At 35.6% G+C, this 22698-nt stretch overlaps 1 protein-coding gene across 4 annotated transcripts in view; it reads right to left on the bottom strand.

The window, feature by feature from the left end:
• The window catches only part of CACNA2D3 (calcium voltage-gated channel auxiliary subunit alpha2delta 3), a 451679-nt gene that overhangs the window by 230443 nt on the left and 198538 nt on the right, over nucleotides 1–22698 (bottom strand). For all 4 annotated transcript variants that reach the window (XR_009963200.1, XM_062610709.1, XM_062610710.1 and 1 more), the window contains exons 6-9: nucleotides 21520–21651; nucleotides 20414–20474; nucleotides 20182–20332; nucleotides 11396–11470 (exon numbers count right to left, since the gene is read on the bottom strand). Coding sequence is in view for 3 of the 4 variants with exons in the window: in XM_062610709.1 (XP_062466693.1) it covers nucleotides 11396–11470; nucleotides 20182–20332; nucleotides 20414–20474; nucleotides 21520–21651 (419 nt within the window). In the remaining variant the exon portion in view is untranslated. The remainder of the gene's footprint in view (nucleotides 1–11395; nucleotides 11471–20181; nucleotides 20333–20413; nucleotides 20475–21519; nucleotides 21652–22698) is intronic.

The raw sequence follows: 22698 nt of genomic DNA, 5'->3' as shown, positions 1-22698 counted from the left end.
TTGAAAAAAGGAAAATTTACATCCTAGCCTCTAGGCAACTCTGAAGTCACAAAAAAAGGCCTGCTTTTTCAAAATGATTACTTCATAGTGACCTAGTAAATGTAGTTCATTGCAGCTTAATACTTGCAACAGTCAAAAGGCACAGTCTTGTTTGTCTCAATAAACAGGGATAGCATAAACGCCCATATGGCTACACTGCAAAATGGTTCTTTTTTTCCCCAACTTAAACATAACTAACTTAAGTAAATACTAGTTGGTATCTCCATAGTACTGGTAATTGCTGTTTTAAATACATTTTAAAATATAATAATGTGTTTCTAAGAAGAAAATGAAACATGAGGTGGGAAATAGTAAGGAAGGCAGTGCTTTTGTGAAGCATTATTTCAGTCTCCACAACTGCATAAAGCAGTTACTTCAACAGGTTATTAACAGATAAAAAAATTCTATTTATCAGCTTATTGGTATTAAAGCATTATTACAAGTATTGTGTTAGTATATATATGTGTATAAGTATTGTAGAATTAAAATACTACTGTCCCAGCACCTTTCATGTTCATAACAAGTAATGAAGAATGAATGCAAAATACCCAAATATTCAAAAATGCATTGATCTCTTACTATTCTGGATCCAATTTGTCATTTCAATGTATCTCTGAAATTTAGGTTCAAACTGAACAAAAGCCACATAAGCATATTTTTGACTTCACCTAATGCGGTCTGTAAATTGAGATTGGCAGTGCAAAGATGGGAGTTTCCTAGACAATAGTTACTTCATCAGCTGTGAGCAGCACACTGCAGCATGCTTTCCATAGCTATTTCAAAACACAGTAACTAACAGCCAGATTCAGAGCCTACTGACTTCAGTACTCAGGGTGACTTTAATACACACTGCCATCAGTCCGTATACAGAATTAACGGTAGCACAAGACTGTTATAGTCATTAAAGCTTTTCAGAAAGTCAGAAAATACAACTGTTTTTCAAGAAATATATAGAATTCCTATGAATTTATAATTGTTCATTGGGATCCTTCACAACCTAAAATACATCATGTTTATAAAATTTTCCAGGTAACATCTTAGCTAAAACAGTTCTACATACAGCTGATATTTCTTAAAATTGTTGCTAAGATTTAAAAATAAGAAAAAAAAAGCAGTTTACTATTGTTTCATCAATATCAACAATTATTGCATAACATCAATGTTGTGTTGACCAGACATTTTGAAGCTGCTGAAAGCCCATCTCTCCCAAATACATGGAACTAATGTTAGTTTAGAGTTATCACAGACGCTTCCCTTAACACAAGGATTTCACCGCGAAACAAGAGTTATCTGAAAATTGACAAAGCCAAACTTTTGTACTGGAAATAAGTTTCTAATCTTACCTTTTCATAAATCAGATATGCTTGAATAAATATTTAATACAAATCATTATTTCCCTTTGGAATGCATTAGTGCTTCATAATTAAATTAGAATTATTTTTAGTATTAAAAAAAACACAGTAGTTTATAAAATCTCTGATATTTGAGAAACAAGCACTGTGGAATATTTATTACAATGAATATACATTATCAACTATGAACATACAGCATAAAGAAATTACCAAAAAATACTAGTAAACGGTATTATCTCTAGTGTAGAATTCAGTTTACATGATCTGTCAGGAGAACAAATATTTTCTCTTGCCAGAGCCATATATACACAAGTTCTGAAAATTATACTGTTGATATATGAAGAAATGTAAGTGACATTTGTTTGATACAAAATAGCAAAAGTGTTAAAAATTGATTTCATGCGCTATGAATTTTAACAAATCAGTGTTTTCTGCCTACAGGCTTCAGAGTGAACAGATGCCACAAGGTGATTGTGCAAAACATTTAAATAATTAAAATGCATGCGTGGTTTGGTCTTTGTTTGGAGGAGGTTTATGGGGTTTTTAATTTGTTTTTTAAACTAAGTCTGTTCTCAGTCTTGCCTTTGTTTTTTTGAGAATTTCAGCACTTTGTATGTCTACTAGAAAAATCACACACCAACATGCAAATTCCTTTGTTTCCCTTTTTATCATACCAGATGCCCTGATGTGTGGCATTAACTGGAACCATGCCAAAGAAATCATGATTAATTTTACAGGCAGCACTGTTCACTTTACATGTAGCTGAGACTGTTTATTATTCAACAATTTATTATTCAACAATAAAAATGTACCGTTGCACTTCCTCGGAGACTGTTGGCTTTTTCTTAACCCTCTTGAAGAGTGGTACCTTATTCTGACTGAAAAGTCACACTATTAACATAGCTATAATCTGTCATGATGCCAGTTTAAGGCAAATTTATAAGAAAAAAATCCAAATCTCCAAACACTCATTTTTTCTTATTTCACGTCTCTAGTCAGTATAGCCATGCCCTGCCAGTCATGCTATAGTGCCTTCCTTGTTAATGGAAAAAACATTTTTAAAAGCATTGTATTCTTGCATACAAGAAATCCAAACTTTCAAACTCGTATGCCTCTCAGTATTTCTTTGCACCTTGCCCACACATGTGTTCAACTGCCACTGAATAAACTCGTCCCTTACAAAAGCACTGCAAAACAGAAAAGCATATTCGAACCCTTCTAGTAGTGAAAATCTTTCAGGGTAAAACCTTAACCAATGAAACATCCATTTAAAGAAAAACGAATTTTGGAATTAAAGAAAAATGATTTTTGAATGAGGTAACAAATACTCTACTTCCACTTTCAATAACTCTCAGTAATCCAACAGATCCCAGAAAGCAGGAGTCCCCTGCTTTTAATGAGTCAAAAAGTATCATTTAATCTTTACATCTTAAATAGCTGCTTTTATTAAACTGCATAAGAAATAATATTGGTTCATCTCAGCTTCTCTTTACTGTCCTATTGGAGCCCTTATAGATTAATATCTGAATTTTCTCAAGTTTGAATAGGATAGCTATCCAACTGTGTGCAAAAACATCCACATGCAATCGTATGCCTAATTTCCGTGTGCAATTACCAAAATGTGCAATATCTAATTGTGACATGCATAATCTTGGTAATTCTGAATGCAAATTAAGCACACAATTAAGACAATCAATTTCTGATGTCTGATTAGAAAATTATAGGGCCAGAGCTCAACAGGAGTAGTTGTGTCTTATTACAGTGAGCAAGTATAGATGTATTCAGTTGTGGAGGTATCCATGATCCATTTGGAAGCAGATGAAAAACATGAGCTGAAGAGAGTGATGATACAATTCCACTTGTGCATGTCAGCTAGGACAAGGTCTGTGCATGTATCTACGTGGTTTCAAAAACCAGAACATGACCAACATGTACACTTGGTCCTGTATCCTTGCATGCTGCTAATTTTGTCTGTTTATAAGCACTATCCACTGACAAAACCAGAAAGTCACAGCCATCTTAGCATCTGATAATAACCCATGTATGCAAATCAAAAAGGTTCTCTGTTTTCCTTTCAAAACTGGATAAAGTTTGTTAGAACCCTGTAATTATCAGAGACAAACCAAGAAATATATTTGATGGCCCTGGAATCAGGAAATGGGTTCTTGTCCTAGGTATAGTTACAAATATGCCTATTTGAAGAACAACAGGGTATACTGACACTGTTGTTCCAAATAATATTCAAATGCCCATTTCTGCTTCAGGTGGCCTAACTTGATTTGGACTATTTCAGAAATTAAATGAGGAGGAGCATAAAATTATTTTTAAGGGTCTTCATATTCTATGCTGCACAGAACAGTGATACAGAATATTAAGATCACATCACTGTTGCATTTGACTTTGGCATAACTAAAGATGATAAATTTATAACCATTTATTATACTTGAACTTGGAGTTTCTCTTTAATGAGACTACTGAAAGCGTTTTTTTGGTACACTCAGGCTTTTCTAGCCTCAAAACTTAATAAACAATTATAGGAACTTTGGACCATAGTTAAATGATTAAATTTTCAGACTTCAGGCATTAGGATAAAATTTTCTGGCAAAACATTATAGTGAGTTGTATTTCTGTTAATTCTTTTTTTCAAACTCTTACTTTTGACTATTAGGGTTTAATAGCTAATAAATTTAAATAATCCAAGTAATTTATTTCAACAAATCTACAAATCTGTGCTTGGGAGGTAAAGTATGACTTCGCAAAGATTCAGAGCACTTTTTCATTTTTTGGAACATAGAAGAATATAGGGACATAGAGTGGGCTATCTGAATACAGGCAAGAATAAGATGTTCTTTTCCTAGTTTTAGGACACTGCAGGCAATTTAAAAACTTTTCTGAGATGAAGGCCAGAAAACTAAAAACCTAATTTTTCCTTCATGGCAGAAGCTCCCACTTCTGTGTCAAAACGACACACTGGTTTATCTAGACCATAGTAAAGCTGAAGAATAATTTACTAATTTGGAAGCACTTCTAGCATCGCTTTTTACTGGCCTCTCATTATACAGGCTATTCTAATGGCTTCACAAGGTTTATCCTCCAAGATTATAAAAGCTGACTTTTATTTATAATCACAAGACGTCAAATTTTTACATCCTGGAAGTGAACAGAACATGGTCACACTCCTAACAAACAAGAAAGAAGGAAAAAAAAGTATGCTATCTTCATTTGACATCTGAGGAAACAAACCCACCTGAAAGCAAGTAATGGTGCATTAAAGCAGAGAACTGAGTTCCAATTCTCAAATGCCAGGTAAGTGCTGTAACAACCATGCCATCTCAGACGTATACAAATAAGAGCAGACAAGCTGGCAGCTAATCATTAATCATTATTGCTGGCATAATAATAACCAGCTGGCAGATAATCATTGATGTCTCACACGCATGTTTCAGTATAGCTTCTTTTTACCATAGCAAACAATCACAGAATTTCACTGATGGATTTTTCCCTAGCATCATGACAAAGCTAATCACAATGGGAGTGTGCTTGGCTCAAGTTTTAACTAGCACACAAGATTTCTCAAGCTGCTTTAACACATCTTAACATGAGGACACCACCTGAAGCCTCACAAATAGAGATACACCACCCAGTAAGTTCAGCTTGCTATGGCTTATAGGAGATCCTTTTTCTAGAAGACCTGAAAACCTTTTGCCTTTATACTATGTTTCTCTGCCACTGGCAAGATTGAAGGGCACTAGAAGCAAGTTTACTGTTATAAACTTCTGACCAAATCAAATCCCCATCTGTCTTCTTTCTGCTTACCTAGCTAAGCCAGCTTCTCTCCCCTCTCCCCTCACTTTAGGGATTTTTAATTAGTTGAGTTATGCCCAACTTCCCATTTGTACAGTTTTCAGTATTTTTATTACAATCACCAAAGTTTTACTTTTATCCCTGTGCAGATAAATTTTATTATCTCTTATTTGTGATCACTAAAAATAAGGTACCATTTATGATAAACAGGAATACCTAAATCAGATGGGGTTACAAGGACCACGTATTCAAGTCTTAGCATACACAAATAAAGCAGTTTCTACTGATTTCAAAGAGGGAAGAAACAGTTCAAAAGTGATAAATGCAGCAGTTTATACAGTTACTCTGGAAAACTGCATTTGCTACTAAATGTCTTTGCTATTTCTAATATTAGTTCCAATACTCATTCACAAATGCTGTAACTTCAAATGTTCCTGAGACATATTTGGCAAAGATTTATTAGATTTGTGAAGATGAACTACATCAACATATAAAGCAGTTAAAAAAAAAACAACACCCAAACAAACAAAAAACCCCAACCACAATCAGAAGGCATATGTGAAGGTGGGAGAGTGATGTTTACTGATGTGTCACAGGGAAGTTTGCCCACAATTGATAAATGTTCATTCACATCTGTAAAATGTGTATAAGCACAGTCCCATTTAAAATTCATTGCCAGGACAATTGCAGGTTAGCTTGCTGACGATGATTACCCAAGTGCTTGCGCTCCCTTGCACATTGTGTTGGTAGAATGGATTTTTTCAGTAAAACAATCCTGAAAAAAATGCCAAACAAGAAGCTCAAGACTCAATATATTCAGATTTAAAACAAATTCTTCAGTAAATTAGTTGCCTGGGGCTGCAACAGAAAAATTTAGACTAAATTTCAGTGGTCTGGGGCTAGTTGGATGTTTTGGGGGTCTAGCATGGCTAACTAGTTATTAAAAAAGTTAGATTTCAGTGAGACTTCATGATTTTTAACAGCAAAGCAATGAAGCTAACAATCATTTTAGGAGATGGACAGATAAATATACACCTAAGTAATTTGCTTAAATGAAATCCAATATGCAGAATTTGTATTTACCAGTCTTATTGGCAATTTCACTCAGCTTCATTGCTGAATCAGTCTTCTGGTTATTTAATTTCTGGTAATTGCTGACAAAAATAAAGCTCATTTTAAGTTATACACTACACACATCTGTCTATTTTTGTCATTCTAATTTACACAGGGGTAAGTTCTTGATTTAGTTTGGAGTTACTGTGCCTATCTGCGCATCTAGAAGATGATATATTTCATCTGGAAATATTTACAGAGAAATCTCCTCAACCAATATACAGTACATTAAAAAAACATATAAAAGAGGAATGTATATTGTAATATTGTTACTTTAAATCTGGGGTTACATTAAATCAGATTGTCATCCGATTCCTTTGGGGTAGGTAAATTGTAACATGGAGTTTCTCAAAGATGAAAACCTCTTGGCCCAAGAAAACTAGTATTAAAACAGGCAGTTCCACATGTTTGTAATTTGCGGAGAAAGTGCAGACAGTGACAGAACAGTGTCTGAACTATTTCCCACTCTTTTAAATTTGTGTATAGCAAATTGATACACTTCAAGGTAGCAGCTGTTTAATGCTAATGCCAAATTATAAATCAGTATGGTAAAATTCAAATATAGGCTACATACTTTATATTACTAAACCATGGTTAGGATCAGAGATTAATTTCAGCCTCATTTATACTACCCAATGTAATTGTAGATTTAATTTTTATGATAAACAAAACTTGAAGCAAGTTTTGCAAATTAGAGGTAGTTTACAACATTGTGAGAATGTGTCCCCACACATCTAAACTGAACCTTCAATGTGGGTATGTGCCAACACAAAAATTTTAGGACGAATTCTAGGCTATGAAATGTTTTAGAAATAAATGATGCACTGAACATCTGCCGTATCACCTGAAATTATAGTTATTCTTAAAACAGATTATTATATTCTTCTATTCTAAAAATGAAAGCAGAAATACTGTATGTTGGAAGAAATCTAGTATTGGGATGCCTAGCTTGTACCTTGGTAAAACTGGGGGCACATATATTTACTCCACTCACATCAATGTCATATTTAAAGTTATTTGTCTTGTATAACTATATAAACCAGACTGGATTCCATAATTTTTTCAAAAGGAGTATGCTTTCTCTATTTGTATATGACAACAATTCAGGGTGCAATTAGGCCCCTACTCCTCTGAAAGCTACATACAGCAAACTTTTACAGAAGAATTTAGCTGAATAAAAAATACTTGATCACAATCTTCAGAAATTCTAAACATGTTACATTAGCATCTCTCTGTCACAGGTTCTTGCTAGCAGTAAAAAAAAAAAAAGTAAAATAGAGAATTACAACTCAAGCCTGCATAACTTCGCTGCTCTTGAAACTGGCAGGGAACAGGTTTCATGCTTAGATTCATCACTTCTTTCAGTGTATCCTCTTGCTCTTTACTTACTCCTGCATCTTGGAAAGTCAGGCTGGCTGCTGCTGCTGCTCTGCAAAGGGTGAAGATGAGCAGGGCAGCACCTCTGCTGGCAGAAGAGAACTCTCAGCAGAATCAAACACCACACTCTCCCCCTCAAAAGAGCACCTGATCTCTCCTCAAGTTCCACCCTGGCCCACCTGCCCCAAGTTAGTATAATTTAATCCTATTCATTCTGCTGAGTAGCTGGTTCACCCTTTAGCTCACTACTGGTGAAGTGCAAGTGATAAGGATAGCCTAATCTTCAAGATTTTCCATTTCTTCGTTTTGTTAGAGATACTGACACCGATTCAATACAAAGACAAACATTCAGCATGTTTAAGTGACATCCTCAGAGTAGCAAGATTCCATGTGAAAATATCTGAGCCTTATATAAAGGCAGCAAAGAAGTTCTTCAATAAATACTTTCAAGACAAATGTGGACTGGGGTACCGATCCTGTGAAAGCAATTTTTATTTAGTTATTGAAACAGCTGCTTTTCTCATGAGATAAAAAGGTCCAGTCAAACATCTCAAAGTAATTTCTTATCTCTGCTCCTAAGAACTATGATTATTTGCTGTGTGTGGTGTCAGATGAACCTAGAAAGATGCAGTTAGCAAGAACTGGGGTGTGTGTCTGTATATTGGGGAGGGGACAGGGTTTTTTTTACGGGTCATTTAATGGGACTCATGGAGAGGGAAGAGAAAGAGACTGCCAAAATGGTATAAATTACAGTTTACTCAGCATATATTTATAGCTTGGTAAAACTGATTTTATGAATGCTTCCAGTAATAAATGCTTCATTAAGAAATACCTGTCCTTCATAAGGTCAGGTGTATGTACAGCAATGTAAAAGAGTTGTAGAGTGAACAGTTAAAAATTCAAGTCCCTGCAACCATCAGCAGCATACATCTCTTTACACATCGGTAAAACTATAGCAATATTAAATACCATTACAGCGATTTCTAATTGTTCCTGTTTAAAGTTAGCATATGGGAATAGATACTTGCTACCTAAAGAAAAACATTCTAATGTATTTTAAAAAGCTTGTATTTATTTTGATGCTAATAGAGCTTACACTGGCTGTAACAGATGTGGTTGCTCTTCCTCCATCTCAAGTAAGGAGAACATTTGACATTAAATGACAAATAATAGATATTTCCAGGAGGAATATACAGTTACATCTTCAGACCTACACTGGACTACCAAAAATTCAGGCATATATGTACACATATAAACTGAAACAATATAACATATTTTAAAACATTGCCTATCACCTACTCTAATTCATCAGTACAGAAACTTCTGGATATATGTTGATAATGGCTGTTTGAAAAAACATGCTACAGTGTTTGTGGTGATATTTTTCCTCTTCCTGTTTTGTCATTCAATAAACAAAAGAAAGAGCTATTATTACTAGTGAACAGACAAATAAGTATTTACCTTGTAAGACTGGTTGAGAAAGTGTAATTTCATAGAATCACAGAATCTATGGAAGGGGCCTTAAAGATCATCTAGTTCCAAACCCCTGCACAAGCAGGGACACCTTCCACTAGAACAGGGTGCTCAAAGGAGTATCATCTGATACTACAATAGACACTTGGCAATTTCACATAAAAAAAAAAACTACAGAAGACTGGCATATCTGTCAGACTCACAGGAATAAGAGTAGCAGTCCAAATGGCTGAATTCTGATAATGAATTTCAAAACATAGCTGAATACTCCAATAGTTCTTGACCAATTTTGGAATGTGCACAGTAACAACATTTAAAAATATCTTTCTGCCTATGGACCTGACCAAAAGACTATTTTCCAGGGAATTCAGTGCGATTTTGAAAAGGACCTCAGCTCACCTAACTATTGCACGTTACCTATGTCAAGTTTATTCTCGAGTTCTGGCCTTTCAAGGAAACAACAATAACTATCTCATTAATATGAATAACAGGAAAGAGGTCATATTTAGTTATTCTCTGAAACATTGGATATATTTTTCAATTTATAGGCAAAATAAAGCACAAAGTCATTCCAGAAATAAAATTAAAAAAAAAAATTAGCTAACTAGAAATTACATTGATGCTTACTCTGAAGAATATTAAATTGTACTTCACTATTTTGAATAACTGAGTACTGTTCATAAAATCTGAGCATCATCTGGGTGGCATAAAAACTTTTGGATCAATTAAATTAAAACTAATCTGACATTAAGTAGCATATGGGTATATGGTGATCAGCATTTTGATCAGTTGCACAGTGATGGAAATGTTAACAGTAGGATTAATTCCAGACAGTACATCTGGGCAATATATTTGAACCTTTAGTTTTAAGTCTAGAACTTGCACAGCTTTCATATGGCTCATTAGATGCACTCACAATAAAGTGTTCATTTAGAAAACTGCATCACAGTTAACTCGTACAAATAAGGGTGCTCAACACTAAATGATTAGGAACTATTAATGCCATTCCACGCAGTAACCAAACGATATTTAGATAATCTAAAAATCAACAGTGGAGAAAGTATATTAAGGAAGCAGCCCATGAAACATAATTCCTGTAAAATACAGGTGCATACGTAGGTTAAATGCAAAAAACTTGGGTGAATAATACAATGGAGTAAAGTACATCATAATGAGATCAAAGTCATTTTGTCTTGGTATACATAAAAAGCCCTAGCACTGACACACTTAGAAGTGAGTTTTCAGAGCTATGTCTTCTACTTCCTGCAAGATCTCACTGACTTCTTTAGCCATAATGAATTATCACACTGAATGTTCAGCACAATACAGTGCTGACCTGCAACTCTTCTGGATCTGCCTTTAATAAAAAAAAGAGAGAAATATTTAAAGAAAGATACAAGACTACTGCCCTCTCCAGCCATAAGCAAGACTCAGGTGGGCAAGTCACTTTTAGAACAGAGAAAGTCTTAGCAGGGAAGAAGTTCTATAATGACACAAGTGGCTTACTTTAACAAGCCTTTTCCTCTAAGAGAAACACTGGGCTTTTCAACTATCTTATTTCATAATTTTACATGGCATAAACAATATTACCTTACCCATTTAAGAAGTGTGATGGAGTAATGCCTGCATAGAGCAACTGCAGCTGGATGGCAGGCAATAAACTATAATTCAAGCTGCTGTTTCATACTGTAATCTCCCTTCAAATAAAACTATCACTGAAATCATTGTAATTTTTTTTTTTTGAAGAATGCCAGTAGGACTTAATGTGAACACTTTCACAGAACTTTCTTGAATGTATGCAGTATTATTTTGACACACCTCTTTGAAATGCTGTTTTTTTTTATTCACACTATATTTGTTTTCCTTTGGTTTGAGGTTTTGTTTCAACTTTAGTATTAGTTTGTCTTAAGAATGCAACCTCTTCCTTAGTAAGCTTCTGTAAAATAATGATTGTTCAATTTAAAGCAACTGAAGTATTTTACTTAAAATAATTGCTATTTTTTATTAACTATATTTTCAGTAATTTCTTATATTTCCATTAAGTTTATTCAATCAGATTGACGAGGAAGTGATTTCTTTTTCTTCTTACTGAGGCACATAAGACTCCTTTGAAATGGCATTAGGAGAATAATTAATAAATTCTAATAATGGAATGCATTGTACTAGGAAAAGATCATTATAGAACATTGTTATGCATTGCATCCTATCCTTACTGTGTTGCTGCTTTGATTCCTTACCTCTTTGTTGGCTCTGTCTGCTTGAACTAATGTTCCATTCAGACATGGCTCTACATAATGAAGTTCTTCATTATACTAGAAAGAGAAAGAAAAAGTATGATGAAAAATGTAATTAAAAGCTTTGAAAGATACAATTTAATGATTTAGAACTACAGTGAAACATGCACATAAAGCAAGAACAAAAGGACTTGGCTGATTTTTAAAACCTGGATGTGGGTGGTTGTTGGTTCTTTTTTTTTTTATTTTTACATGCTTCTTAACTTTTCAGAGGTTTATACTTTTAAAAAGAAGCATTTAATTGAATAGATGCCAACACCCAAGTGGAGTTAATAGGTACTGTATATACCAACTGGCACAAATATCCTTCAAGCTTAAATCTGGATAGTATTAAGAGGTCATTTTTGATACATCACAGTCACAACTCCCATTTTTTTTCTACATATAAAAGAAGTCTTGACAAATAGTTGAGGCACCAGCTAACATTTTGCAAGGTTAATAGTGGAACGACTATGCCAAAAACTCTGTAAGCTTCAATCAATCCTGGACTTGTCTGACAACAGTCAGAATTTCAGTCAAGCAGAATAGCTTATTATACACTAAGTCATGAAGATGTGACAGATCTCTTAGGAATTATCTGCTTATCTTGCAAGGTCTAAGTAAATTAGATAGTCCATCTGATTTTCAGAAGCATCTTAAGCATTAAAAGAGCCTAAGTCTTATCTGCAGTCAGTAGATCTTGCAGACTCATGGATGTTTAAGTCACTTAATTGAAAATTGGACTTTTTAAATCTTTTGAACCTTTCAACACAGGTCAAATTAATATAGAAGTACCTTCAAACAGTCTAAATTAGTTGCACAGCCAGAATTTTAACTTAATTGCTCCTCTCAATTAAATATACTGTAGAAGTTATTACAGATTAAACTATAAGGCCTTTGCATTTAGGCTTTAAGTATTTTCACCTTTTAATATGCATTTATTGAATCAGAACATCCATAGTAAACAAAGACAGACAACACATTAAGTCAAGCCAAAAATAATAATGAAAAACATGTCATAAATTAATATATGCATTTACTCTCTTCTTCCTCCACCTCAATGGGAATAAAGAGAAGCCTTACCTGACTCACAACAGAATACTGCTTAGACAAGGTTCCCTGTGACTGCAGGTTCTCACTATGTCTGTCGCTAGCTCAGAATTTGTGCTACTTTCTTTGGTTTAACACCTCTCCTTTCTCTGCACATGGTCTACCCATGGATGCGTGCAACCTGTTCCACTTTAGACACTTGGCATCATCTTTCATTTTAACAGTGCACAACTCACCACATTCATAATTCCTTAATTACTGTTACATAGGGAAGAGTGTTTAATTTGAATTGCATCAAGTTATTCTTGAGGCACTGTGCTAGGCTGAGTCCTTAGCTGTAAGTAATTTCACTTGCTATTGCTAGTTTTACAGGTGATTTACATCAGCATCGACACAGTAATTGATTGGTTGCATAGAAACAAACAGAAACGATCAAAAGATATTTATACATAATTTCTGTAGCAGATTTGCATGTTTCCCTAATTATTTTATTCCCATCAATATTATTTCAACATGTAAGAATCTGTTGATATGTCTGTTGCTCCAAAGGTAATACAAAAAAAAAAATAGGCAAAGATTTCTGGAACACTTTAGAGTCAGTGTCCTGTGTGCATATGTCATAACAGCCAATTGAATTGATAAATGATGTACTTTCCTCGTTCAGATTGCTTTGCAATCTATCTCCTGACAGTCATTGCAAAATAGTAATGCCGAAATGACACAGCATCTCTTATTATAGGCTTAAGTCAAGACTATATTCCATTCTATTGTAAAAATAAAGTAAAATCAAAAATCCATAACAGACACCAGTATACCAGCCCCTACTCCCAAGACTTTTCCCGTCTTCACACAGTTTTTTTCCAGTATGTTCATTAATAAATATACCTTCCAGTTTAGCCTTCTCGGTCTAATATCTGTAGCTGTCATTGGAATTTATATTAAGATTCTTTTTTTATATGATACTGTGACACTGTGATTGGTCATCATGCAATAAGATACTGAAATCTACCTGTTTCTCAGCCACAGTCTCACTTTGAAACGTCTGCATGCAAGCAAACTCAGAATTCCCTAATGCTGTAGTAGTACCACAACTTTTTTCTCCAGGCCTATCACCACCAGCGAATAGAGGAAACAACTTCCTACTCTATCAGACCTTGCATCTAAATAGCATGATTTCAGTCTTCTAGATCTCTATAATATTTAACTACTATTTTAAGTAACTCGTATCACTAGTTTTTTCCCACAGACATGTAGACATGCATGTCTGCTAGCTGCACCACAATCCACAGACTCCCAGCAGCTTCCTGCTACACCTTTACTGTTATTCAGTGACATAGTAAAATGGATGTCTTTTACAGAGGACATGCTTGAAGTCCCCTAGCAGCCCCAAAATCAACCTACTTCAAAAAAGGATGAATAAAAATGTTCATTCTCACATAAAAGGTACAATTACATAGATGATATGTGGACAAAGCACTTTCAGCTGTCACAGTGAACATGAGAAAACACAGATATTCAACCTCCTGAAACCTAGTCAAATTGTGCCACTCCTGCATTTGAGATTATTACTATCAAAAAATATTTTAAGTAATCTGCTAAGCATGGCAGAAGAAATGGGATTACACCAAGGTGTGTAAATAAGTATTTTTATGTAACGGTATTCTATGGATAACAAACATAATCTGGAAGTATTCCATTTGTTAGCAGTTCTTCCTCTTCTATATGGATACAAATGAATGCATAGCAAAGAAAACCTTTATAAAACGTATAGCAGCTTCTGATGTTCTGAAATCTTGCAAGGGTGCATTTTTAATGATCTATTAATTTTTATACTCTTTACTAACTGCATACACTTTGTACCCCATTTTGGCCTCAACATAAAAAGGACATGGAACTGTTGGAACAAGTCCAGAGAAGGGCCACGAGGATGATCAGGGGACTGGAGCACCTCCTGTATGAAGACAGGCTGAGAAAGTTGGGGCTGTTCAGCCTGGAGAAGAGAAGGCTGCGTGGAGACCTCATAGCAGCCTTCCAGTGTCTGAAGGGGGCCTATAGGGATGCTGGGGAGGGACTCTTCATTAGGACTGTAGTGATAGGACAAGGGGTAACAGGTTAAAACTTAAACAGGGGAAGTTTAGATTGGATATAAGGAGGAAATTCTTTCCTGTAAGGGTGGTGAGGCACTGGAATGGGTTGCCCAGGGAAGTTGTGAATGCTCCATCACTGGCAGTGTGTTCAAGGCCAGGTTGGACAGAGCCCTGGGTGATATGGTTTAGTGTGAGGTGTCCCTGCCTGTGGCAGAGGGGTTGGAACTAGATGATCTTAAGGTCCTTTCCAACCCTGACTATTCTGTGATTCTATGGAAAAATTCATTTCAGTTCCAAAAGAAATTCCCAAAGCAGCAAATATCTGCCTTTCTAAGTCCATGAAATCTGTAGAATTTTGATGCACTATGTGAAAGCATTCAAGCAATGTTTTCTGTTTAAAATAGTATCTCCAAGTGACCTTTAGTACAACTGCCAGCTTCTAGTAGAAGACCCATCTTGTGTTTCATAGCATATATTTGATTTCTTTGACCTTGCCATAGGGTTTTGCACTGTTATTGGTGATGCCTTTCTTTTACCTGTGTCACACCATTAAAGTAAAAAAGGGGGGAAAATCCCCCCCATCAGCAATTTGAATTCAGTTCTGTAGCTTTTTAAGACATTTTAAATTTTGTATTTCATGAAATAGCCTCCTGATCTGTAGTCAAAAGGCTGATTAGTAACTGCTGACTTTGCCAGCAATACCCAATATAGACCTCATGTTAATTTACCTCAGTAAATGTCTACATTTTGCCTTTCAAGAGTCTTGCATTACACTGTTTTCTTAGATTTCCTGCTGTTGTGCTGTCCCACAACCCTACACTCTGGCATATAATACATTTGCATGTTACAGTTGTGATAGCTGTGATGCAATAACTGCTATGCAATAGCTGTGCATATTCTGTGTTTTGTTGAAGGAGGAAGTAGAAACCAGTTACACCATTTCTGAGCTACTCTTCTAAAACCTTTTATTCATTTAAACATCAGATGACATTGGTTATTCTTTATTTAGTTATGTTTATTTATTAGTTCACATTATTTTGTCACTTTAGTTATTTCTAGTTATTCCTTTGCACAAGAGGTATAAAACAAGTAGGCTAAAATCTGAACTAAGAGGAACTATATAGCTAGTTTGACAGCTGCTGACCATTACTTAAATAGATACTATTTGTATTATGAAAATGTTATATATATATATACACACATGCGTTTATGGTACTAACACGCTTACAGAATTAGTTTACCTTCATATTTTTCATGTGTATTCTTTGTCATATTTAAGCTGTCTGGAGAAAGGTCAACAGAAACAAATTCACATTCTGTTGTGCAGCAATACACAGATAAAAGATTTCACACTACATTAGGCATACTCAGATACCCAATACAGCCTAATCCAAAATCCAACAGTGAAGCCAATCCAGAAGAGGAAACAAAGGAACTGGTATTTTCAAAGTTCCACTAGAGTTACCATGTGCAACAAGTGGCACCCATGCACACACTGCTGCTTGGAGCCATCATATGGAGGTTATGCCTTTCTCCTTCTCAGCCTGCTCACACATGAGCTGTACAGATCCTGATTATTCAGCAGGCTGAAAAGTAAGTTTATCCATCATCTACCCTGTATGATTATAAGGGTTCCTAAGAAGAGACTACACAGAAATCATTTATAATGGGAAATTCTACAAATGAAAACCAGAGAAATGTACCACTGTGCTTTGAATTAGCAAATACTTTTATTGTAATCAATTTTGCTAACATAATGTCACTAAAGCATTAAAATTAATGTATCGTTCTTGGCTCAGTTAATATTTTGTTAATTTAATACAGAGTTTACAGTTTTATAAAAGCATTTTTAAAATTTCAGCATTCGGCAAAATTAGTACTCGTTTTATGATAACATTGTTAATTTAATGCATGACTTGGAATTATACTTCAAAGTGAAATGGAAAAATATGCCTTTTCTGTTGTTGCAGGCATCTCTGCTCATGCATCAGTGAACTGACCTGTTGTGGTTTAAACCCAGTCAGGTAATTTTGAGATAAGAACAGTTTAGTAACTAAGGTATAGCACAGATCACTACTGCTACCACCAATAATAATAATGATAAAGGAAATAACAAGGGAAGAGAATACATCATCTCACCACCAGCCGACCGATACTCGCCCCCCCAGCCCGACCAAGCTCTGACCGATACCTCCTCCAACCCTGCAGTCCCCGGCCCTTCCGGCTAACTCCCCGTTACATCCTGGGCATGACGTGCTGTGGTATGGAATACCTCTTTGGTCAGTTTGGGTCAGGTGTCCTGTCTCTACTTCCTCCTGGCTTCCCCTCCTCCCTGGCAGAGCATGAGGCTCACAAAGTCCTTGGCCAAACCTAAACATCACTATCAGCTCTGTTCCCAAGCTGAAAGTCAAAACACTGTACTGCACCAGCTACCAAGAAGGGGAAAAATGACTGCTACTGCTGAACCCAGGACATGACCTTAAATTTTAACATAGGCAGCACAAAATTACTCTTGTTTTTCAACATTTTTTTTGCAATTCAATCATCTAGTCCATCAATTTCAAATAGATTTTGCAGCAACCTACCCATGAAAGCTAGAACAATTTTTAACATTACCCTTTTATGGTTAATCTCTGGAAAGAGCTGCACTAAATCCTCCTTTATTCTATAGATATATAGATAAAAGCATATTTAGTGAAAAATAAATGCATATGAAAGAATCCAGCTAATGTACTGCTAGTGGCTTTTAGGTTTATCCTTGGCTGGAGCTCTTTTTTGTTTTGCGTTTTTTTTTAGGGGGGTGGGTTGGGGTAGGGTTGGTTAGTGGTTTTTGTTTGGTTTGGATTATTTTTTTCCTACCCTACAGCATAATTCTAAGTATTGAGTTTTTAACAATGCTAGTGTGTAGCGATCGTAACTCCCATTACAGCCAATGGGAATCCTAAATGTCTTTTTTGTGGTTATACTGAAATGTGTAACAATCACCTGAAAAGAAAATTGAAAAGATTTTATAACTTTTTGGACAGTGATTTTTTTCTGCTTTTTTCACTGACATAGATGCTGATTTTCACAATGCTTAATTCCTTTCCATCCTTGACTTCCCCTGTCAACAAAGCCCTGTCTTGCACTAGTCCAGCTTCTCTAACATTTTGTTCTCTTCTGGCTAACTTTAAAGTGCTCTTCTTTCTTACTGTACCAAGCACAAAAGTTTGCCATCTGCTTGTGTAACCTTTCCACTTGCTTCATTCTGGCTGTTGCTCATGTGTAAGTCCCTTCTCACATCTTTCATCACTATTTTCCTTGCACTTCCTTCCTTTGCCTCAAAATGCAGCCACGCTTTACGGTTCTCCCCTCTTGTGGGAGAAGGAAAACTCTTAAATCTATTTGACTCCCAGGTCCTGACCCGATTCCTCATAGAAGTCTTCCATTGCAAGTATTTGTTCCATTAATCACTGCACATAATAAAGCCATCCTGACTATCAGTCAGGCTCAAAACTTTTGCTTCATTTAAATAAGTGTATTGTTTGTCCAGATTTCCCACATAAAGCTCTTATTCTACCTCCAATTTTGGCCTGGAAAGAGAAAGAGGTGCTTGGTCATTTGGCCCAGACTTCCAGATGTCCAGCAGTCCTTACAGAGCAATTTGGATAGGCCTTTCAGAACAACTGATGTGAGCAAGTATCAGCTGTGTGCTATGTGAACAGTAAGACCTTTCCTGCAAAAACGAACATTACCAGGCTATGCCTAGATTATAAAGAGTAAAATATATTCTTACTCAAACATTTGTCTGTAGATAAAAGCTATAAAGGATTTTCAGTGCTTTCACACCAAGAAGCTTCTTGAGTGAGCTTTGTTGTTGCATGGTTTGATCTCTGACACACCCTCTCCAGTCTCAACAAAGATCATCTACCCCGCTGGTGCTTATTCAGAGCAGTGACTTTTGCTGATCATTTACATCACAGTAACCCTGGCTTTGCTGTGTACCCTCTTGTGTCTTCCTCTAACACATCAAATTCTAAAAGGAGTTTATAAATCCAGCCCCAGCTTATATATGCCTTTCTACATTGAAACATCCTCCACTCCCTTCTCCACAGTACCAGTCTCAGCTACCAGTTCGATGGATTTCCAAGCTACAAAATATGTAAAAATTCTGTTACTCCATGCTGGTTTATGCACAGCTCAATTCATCTTCAATTAAAGTTTAAATTGAAAACTAAAGATGTTTAGTTATTTCATATTTGCTCATTTTTTTTAAGTCTTTACATATTCTTTCTCCCATACTATTTATGCAAAAAAATCATTGTTTTGGGTTCTAGCTACATACGTTTTTATATTTTTTGTTATAGATGAGCTTTTTGGTTTTCCCAAAGGAAAAATCATCACTTAAATTCTTTTTTCTTTCCACATCATTCACAGTAACTGTCACAACTACTGATAAACACAGAGATTACACACTGAAAAATGGCTGGTCAAGTACCTTCATAATTACTTATTTGAAACATTCTTTCAACTTAAAGTTATTTAGATTACAGTTAATCACAATTTTCTTGAAGGACAGTCAATCTTTTTTTGATACAGTATGTAATTATGTCTTCCCACTCCATGAGTTTCTGCTAATTATGCAATTATCAAGCAAGAAGATTAATATGAAAGATATTTTGAACTAAATGCTTGCTATCTGTTTAAAATAAATGCATGTATACTTTCAGCATATATATTCCATTCTCCATACAATCTCAATGACTTGCACTACTGTCACTGCAGTCATTTATTTCAGTATACAAAAAACATTTCCTTTGTAGGGAAAAAAGGCCAGAATCCTCCTTACATTCATGCATTTGAAGAAATTTTTAGGATCTATGCATATGATAAACCCACGTACTTTGAAGTATTACCAAGAGAATATCAACAAAGAAGAATTTATAAACCCATCAGTTTTCCTCCCATACCCCCCTGCAAATCATAGGTCTGATGTCAGTTCTGGATTTGTTAAAGCCATCCTTAACTACATGATTAATCCCATTACTCTTAAATACTGTAGAAGTCGCCTCTTGCCATAGATTTAAAACGTGTATCTGTACCATGGAAAAGTAACTACTCCCTACACAAATAACAGGATCTACTGATGATCTAATTTATCACTGTTAGTAAGTACCAGTAGTGCCTTTGTACAACTTACATACACATACATACATTTTGGATTTGCACTGAGGAAAGCAGGAATAACAAGAAGCTATGTTAGCATCTATTAATCCTTCTGTATTAACCTGGGGGCAGAGGGAGGCAGAGGTGTAAAGGGACAGACCTCCAAGTTAAAAGCTAAGATAATGTAGAAAGCTCAGGCAAACTACAAAACAGATTGCTATTCTTTGCAACTCCCAAACTCAAGACAACTTGTTAAGGGGTTTCAGACTGCCAATTATAGAAAAATAGCTTGAAGACCCTGTCACCTGAAGAAGCTTGCACTGGAAAAATCACAGCGCTTGTCCAGTCGGCTCTGATGTCATTTTAGTCATTTTGCATCCATCACCCTTATGCAACATTTTTCAAGTGTATTGTGTGATGTAAAAAAAAAAAAAAAAAAAAGGAAGAAAGAAATCATGAGACACTCACAGCAATTATATTGAAGAAGTCATCATCTCCAAGGGTATCCAGAATAGATGAAACTGTCTGTTTTGCAATAGTCAAGCGAAGCCCTTTCATACTGCCACTGACATCTACTAAAATGACCACATCTTTTGGAGAAGTTGCTGCCTGGATGTACCTAAGACAAAAGACATCTTGCTCTTTTAAATACTGAACTTCCTTTCAAATTTCTTAACATGGGTAGTCATCTATTGCCTACCATTTTCTGTTTCTGCAGTCAAATGCAATGACTCCATTCTCATCAGGTTCCCATTTAATTCCTGTTTTAAAAAAGAGATTAAAAAAAATTATATTTTCACATTACCTGTTCAAAATGTACCTGTGGTATTGGCCTAAGTAGCACTTAATGGAGTTTCATACTTTAATCTAATAAGGAATTATTGTAGCATAGGAAATACTGGAAAAAATAATAAATTAGGATGACCAAACCCAGTATTTTTTTCTCACTCCTTTTTAATCTACTGTTAGGTGAAAACTTCTTCAGGGCTACTATATTCATCATAGTACTGTCACAGAAGTGTTGTCATACTAGGTCATTGGTCTTGACAAGCTTTATCACATGCTTGTGAAGCCCCTTTCAAGCCTTGAGTATTTACTACCTGTGCCTCGTCTCAACAGGTCCTGTTATACTAACTGCTTCATGCACAGGTCATACATGCGATGTTTTGCTCACATCCAGCAGTTGTGGGTCAAAAGAAATATGATAAAAAGCAAAACTTTAAACTTTAGCACAAGACAAGAAACAGCCTTTAAAATAAGGACTAATATAAATTACTGTATCTTAACAGATTTCTATGGAAATAATACAAGTGATCTAATTGCATTTCATTAAAACTGGTGTAAGGCAAAACTTAAAAAATGTTTTTTAAATCTTTAAATAGTAAGATGTAAGGTTATGTGGAAATCTAAAAACTGAATAATGAAATACAACAAAGTCTTACTATATGCATCAATAGAGCAATTATCTAAATTCAGTACCATAAAGAAGTGTCCAATCGTTTTGCCCTCCTTCTCCACAGTCTATTTTGGAGTTATTTTTCTGATGTATGTATATGTATAAATTAATAGGAATGCTTATGAGTACATGAATTATCTTGGCAACTTCATCTCCAAATTAAAATTGGTTTAAAAAATCCCCTCAGAATGTTTAAAACATTCATTAGAAATGTCTCTCTTAAAACTAGACAAAGAAAAAAACAACCTGCAACTATCTGCGAAAGCCATGATTTGTGACAATACTGAGTGAAAACTTGCAGCCACAGCATTCTTTGTCACACTTTAAGTAAGAACTGGTATTCTTCTTACCTGGGTACTGTCTGAAAAATCCTTTTGCACTTCCAAAGTACTGCCAGATGAGAGAAGGGTCACGATCAAAATTATCAACAAACACCTTATTTAAAGATTCTGACCAATAAACTCCATTTACAATGGCTGGATCTAGGAAGGAGAAGGAAAAAAGGTACATTAGATAAGTTAAAATTGCTCAGTAGATCATGTATCTGGAACTAACGCATTACTTGTTCTGAAGAACATAATTTTGCTATTTGATTGACTCATTTAGTTACTCAGTTGACTTTCCCTAAATGCATGGAATGTCTCATGGCAACACTTTATACAATTTTTTTTTTTTTTAATCTTAAACTTGGTAATAACATTCTCACTATATCTAAGTTTACACGTGGGAACAGAAAGCGAAATACCCTTTATTTCACACTTGAATGAGTTCTGGTATACATACAAACACAAAATCTCATGACACTAATTGTATTGGGGAAACACTGGACTCAGATTCATAACTGCCTAATTTTATTGGTTTTTTCTTCCTATAGAAAGAGAAATGAAAAGCAAATCCTTGATGTTGAAAATAACATTAGTTTATAGAACCATAGAATTATAGAATAGTTAGGGTTGGAAAGGACCTTAAGATCATCTAGTTCCAACCCCCCTGCCATTCCTTCCCTCCAGCGTATCAACTGAACCACACAGCTTGGTGTCATCGGCAAACTCTCTGAGGGCGCACTCAATCCCACTGTCCATGTCACCAACAAAGATGTTAAACAAGACCGGTCCCAACACCAATCCCTGAGGGACACCACTCGTTACTGGTCTCGAACACTTTGCACAAGTCCAGGTAGATGACATCAACTGCTCTACCCCTGTCCATCAGTTCTGTAGCCCCACCATAGAAGGCCACCAAATTGGTCAGGCAGGATTTCCCCTCAGTGAAGCCATGCTGGCTGTCACCAAGCACCTTGTTGATTTTCATGTGCCTTAGCATGCCTTCCAGGAGAATCTGCTCCAAGATTTTGCCAGGCACAGAGGTGAGACTGACTGCTCTGTAATTCCCCGGGTCATCCATTTTCCCCTTCTTGAAAATGGGGGTTATATTTCCCTTTTTCCAGTCACTGGGAACTTCACCTGACTGCCAAGATTTCTCAAATATGGTGGACAGTGGCTTAGCAACTTCATTTGCCAGCTCCTTCA

Source organism: Pezoporus occidentalis, unplaced genomic scaffold (genome assembly GCF_034315485.1).
Source record: "Pezoporus occidentalis ecotype Australia unplaced genomic scaffold, CSIRO_AGI_Poc_V1 ctg149, whole genome shotgun sequence".
Classification (NCBI taxonomy): Eukaryota; Metazoa; Chordata; class Aves; order Psittaciformes; family Psittacidae; genus Pezoporus; species Pezoporus occidentalis.
Note: the sequence above shows the minus strand (reverse complement) of the source record. Positions and strands in the feature narration are given on the sequence as shown.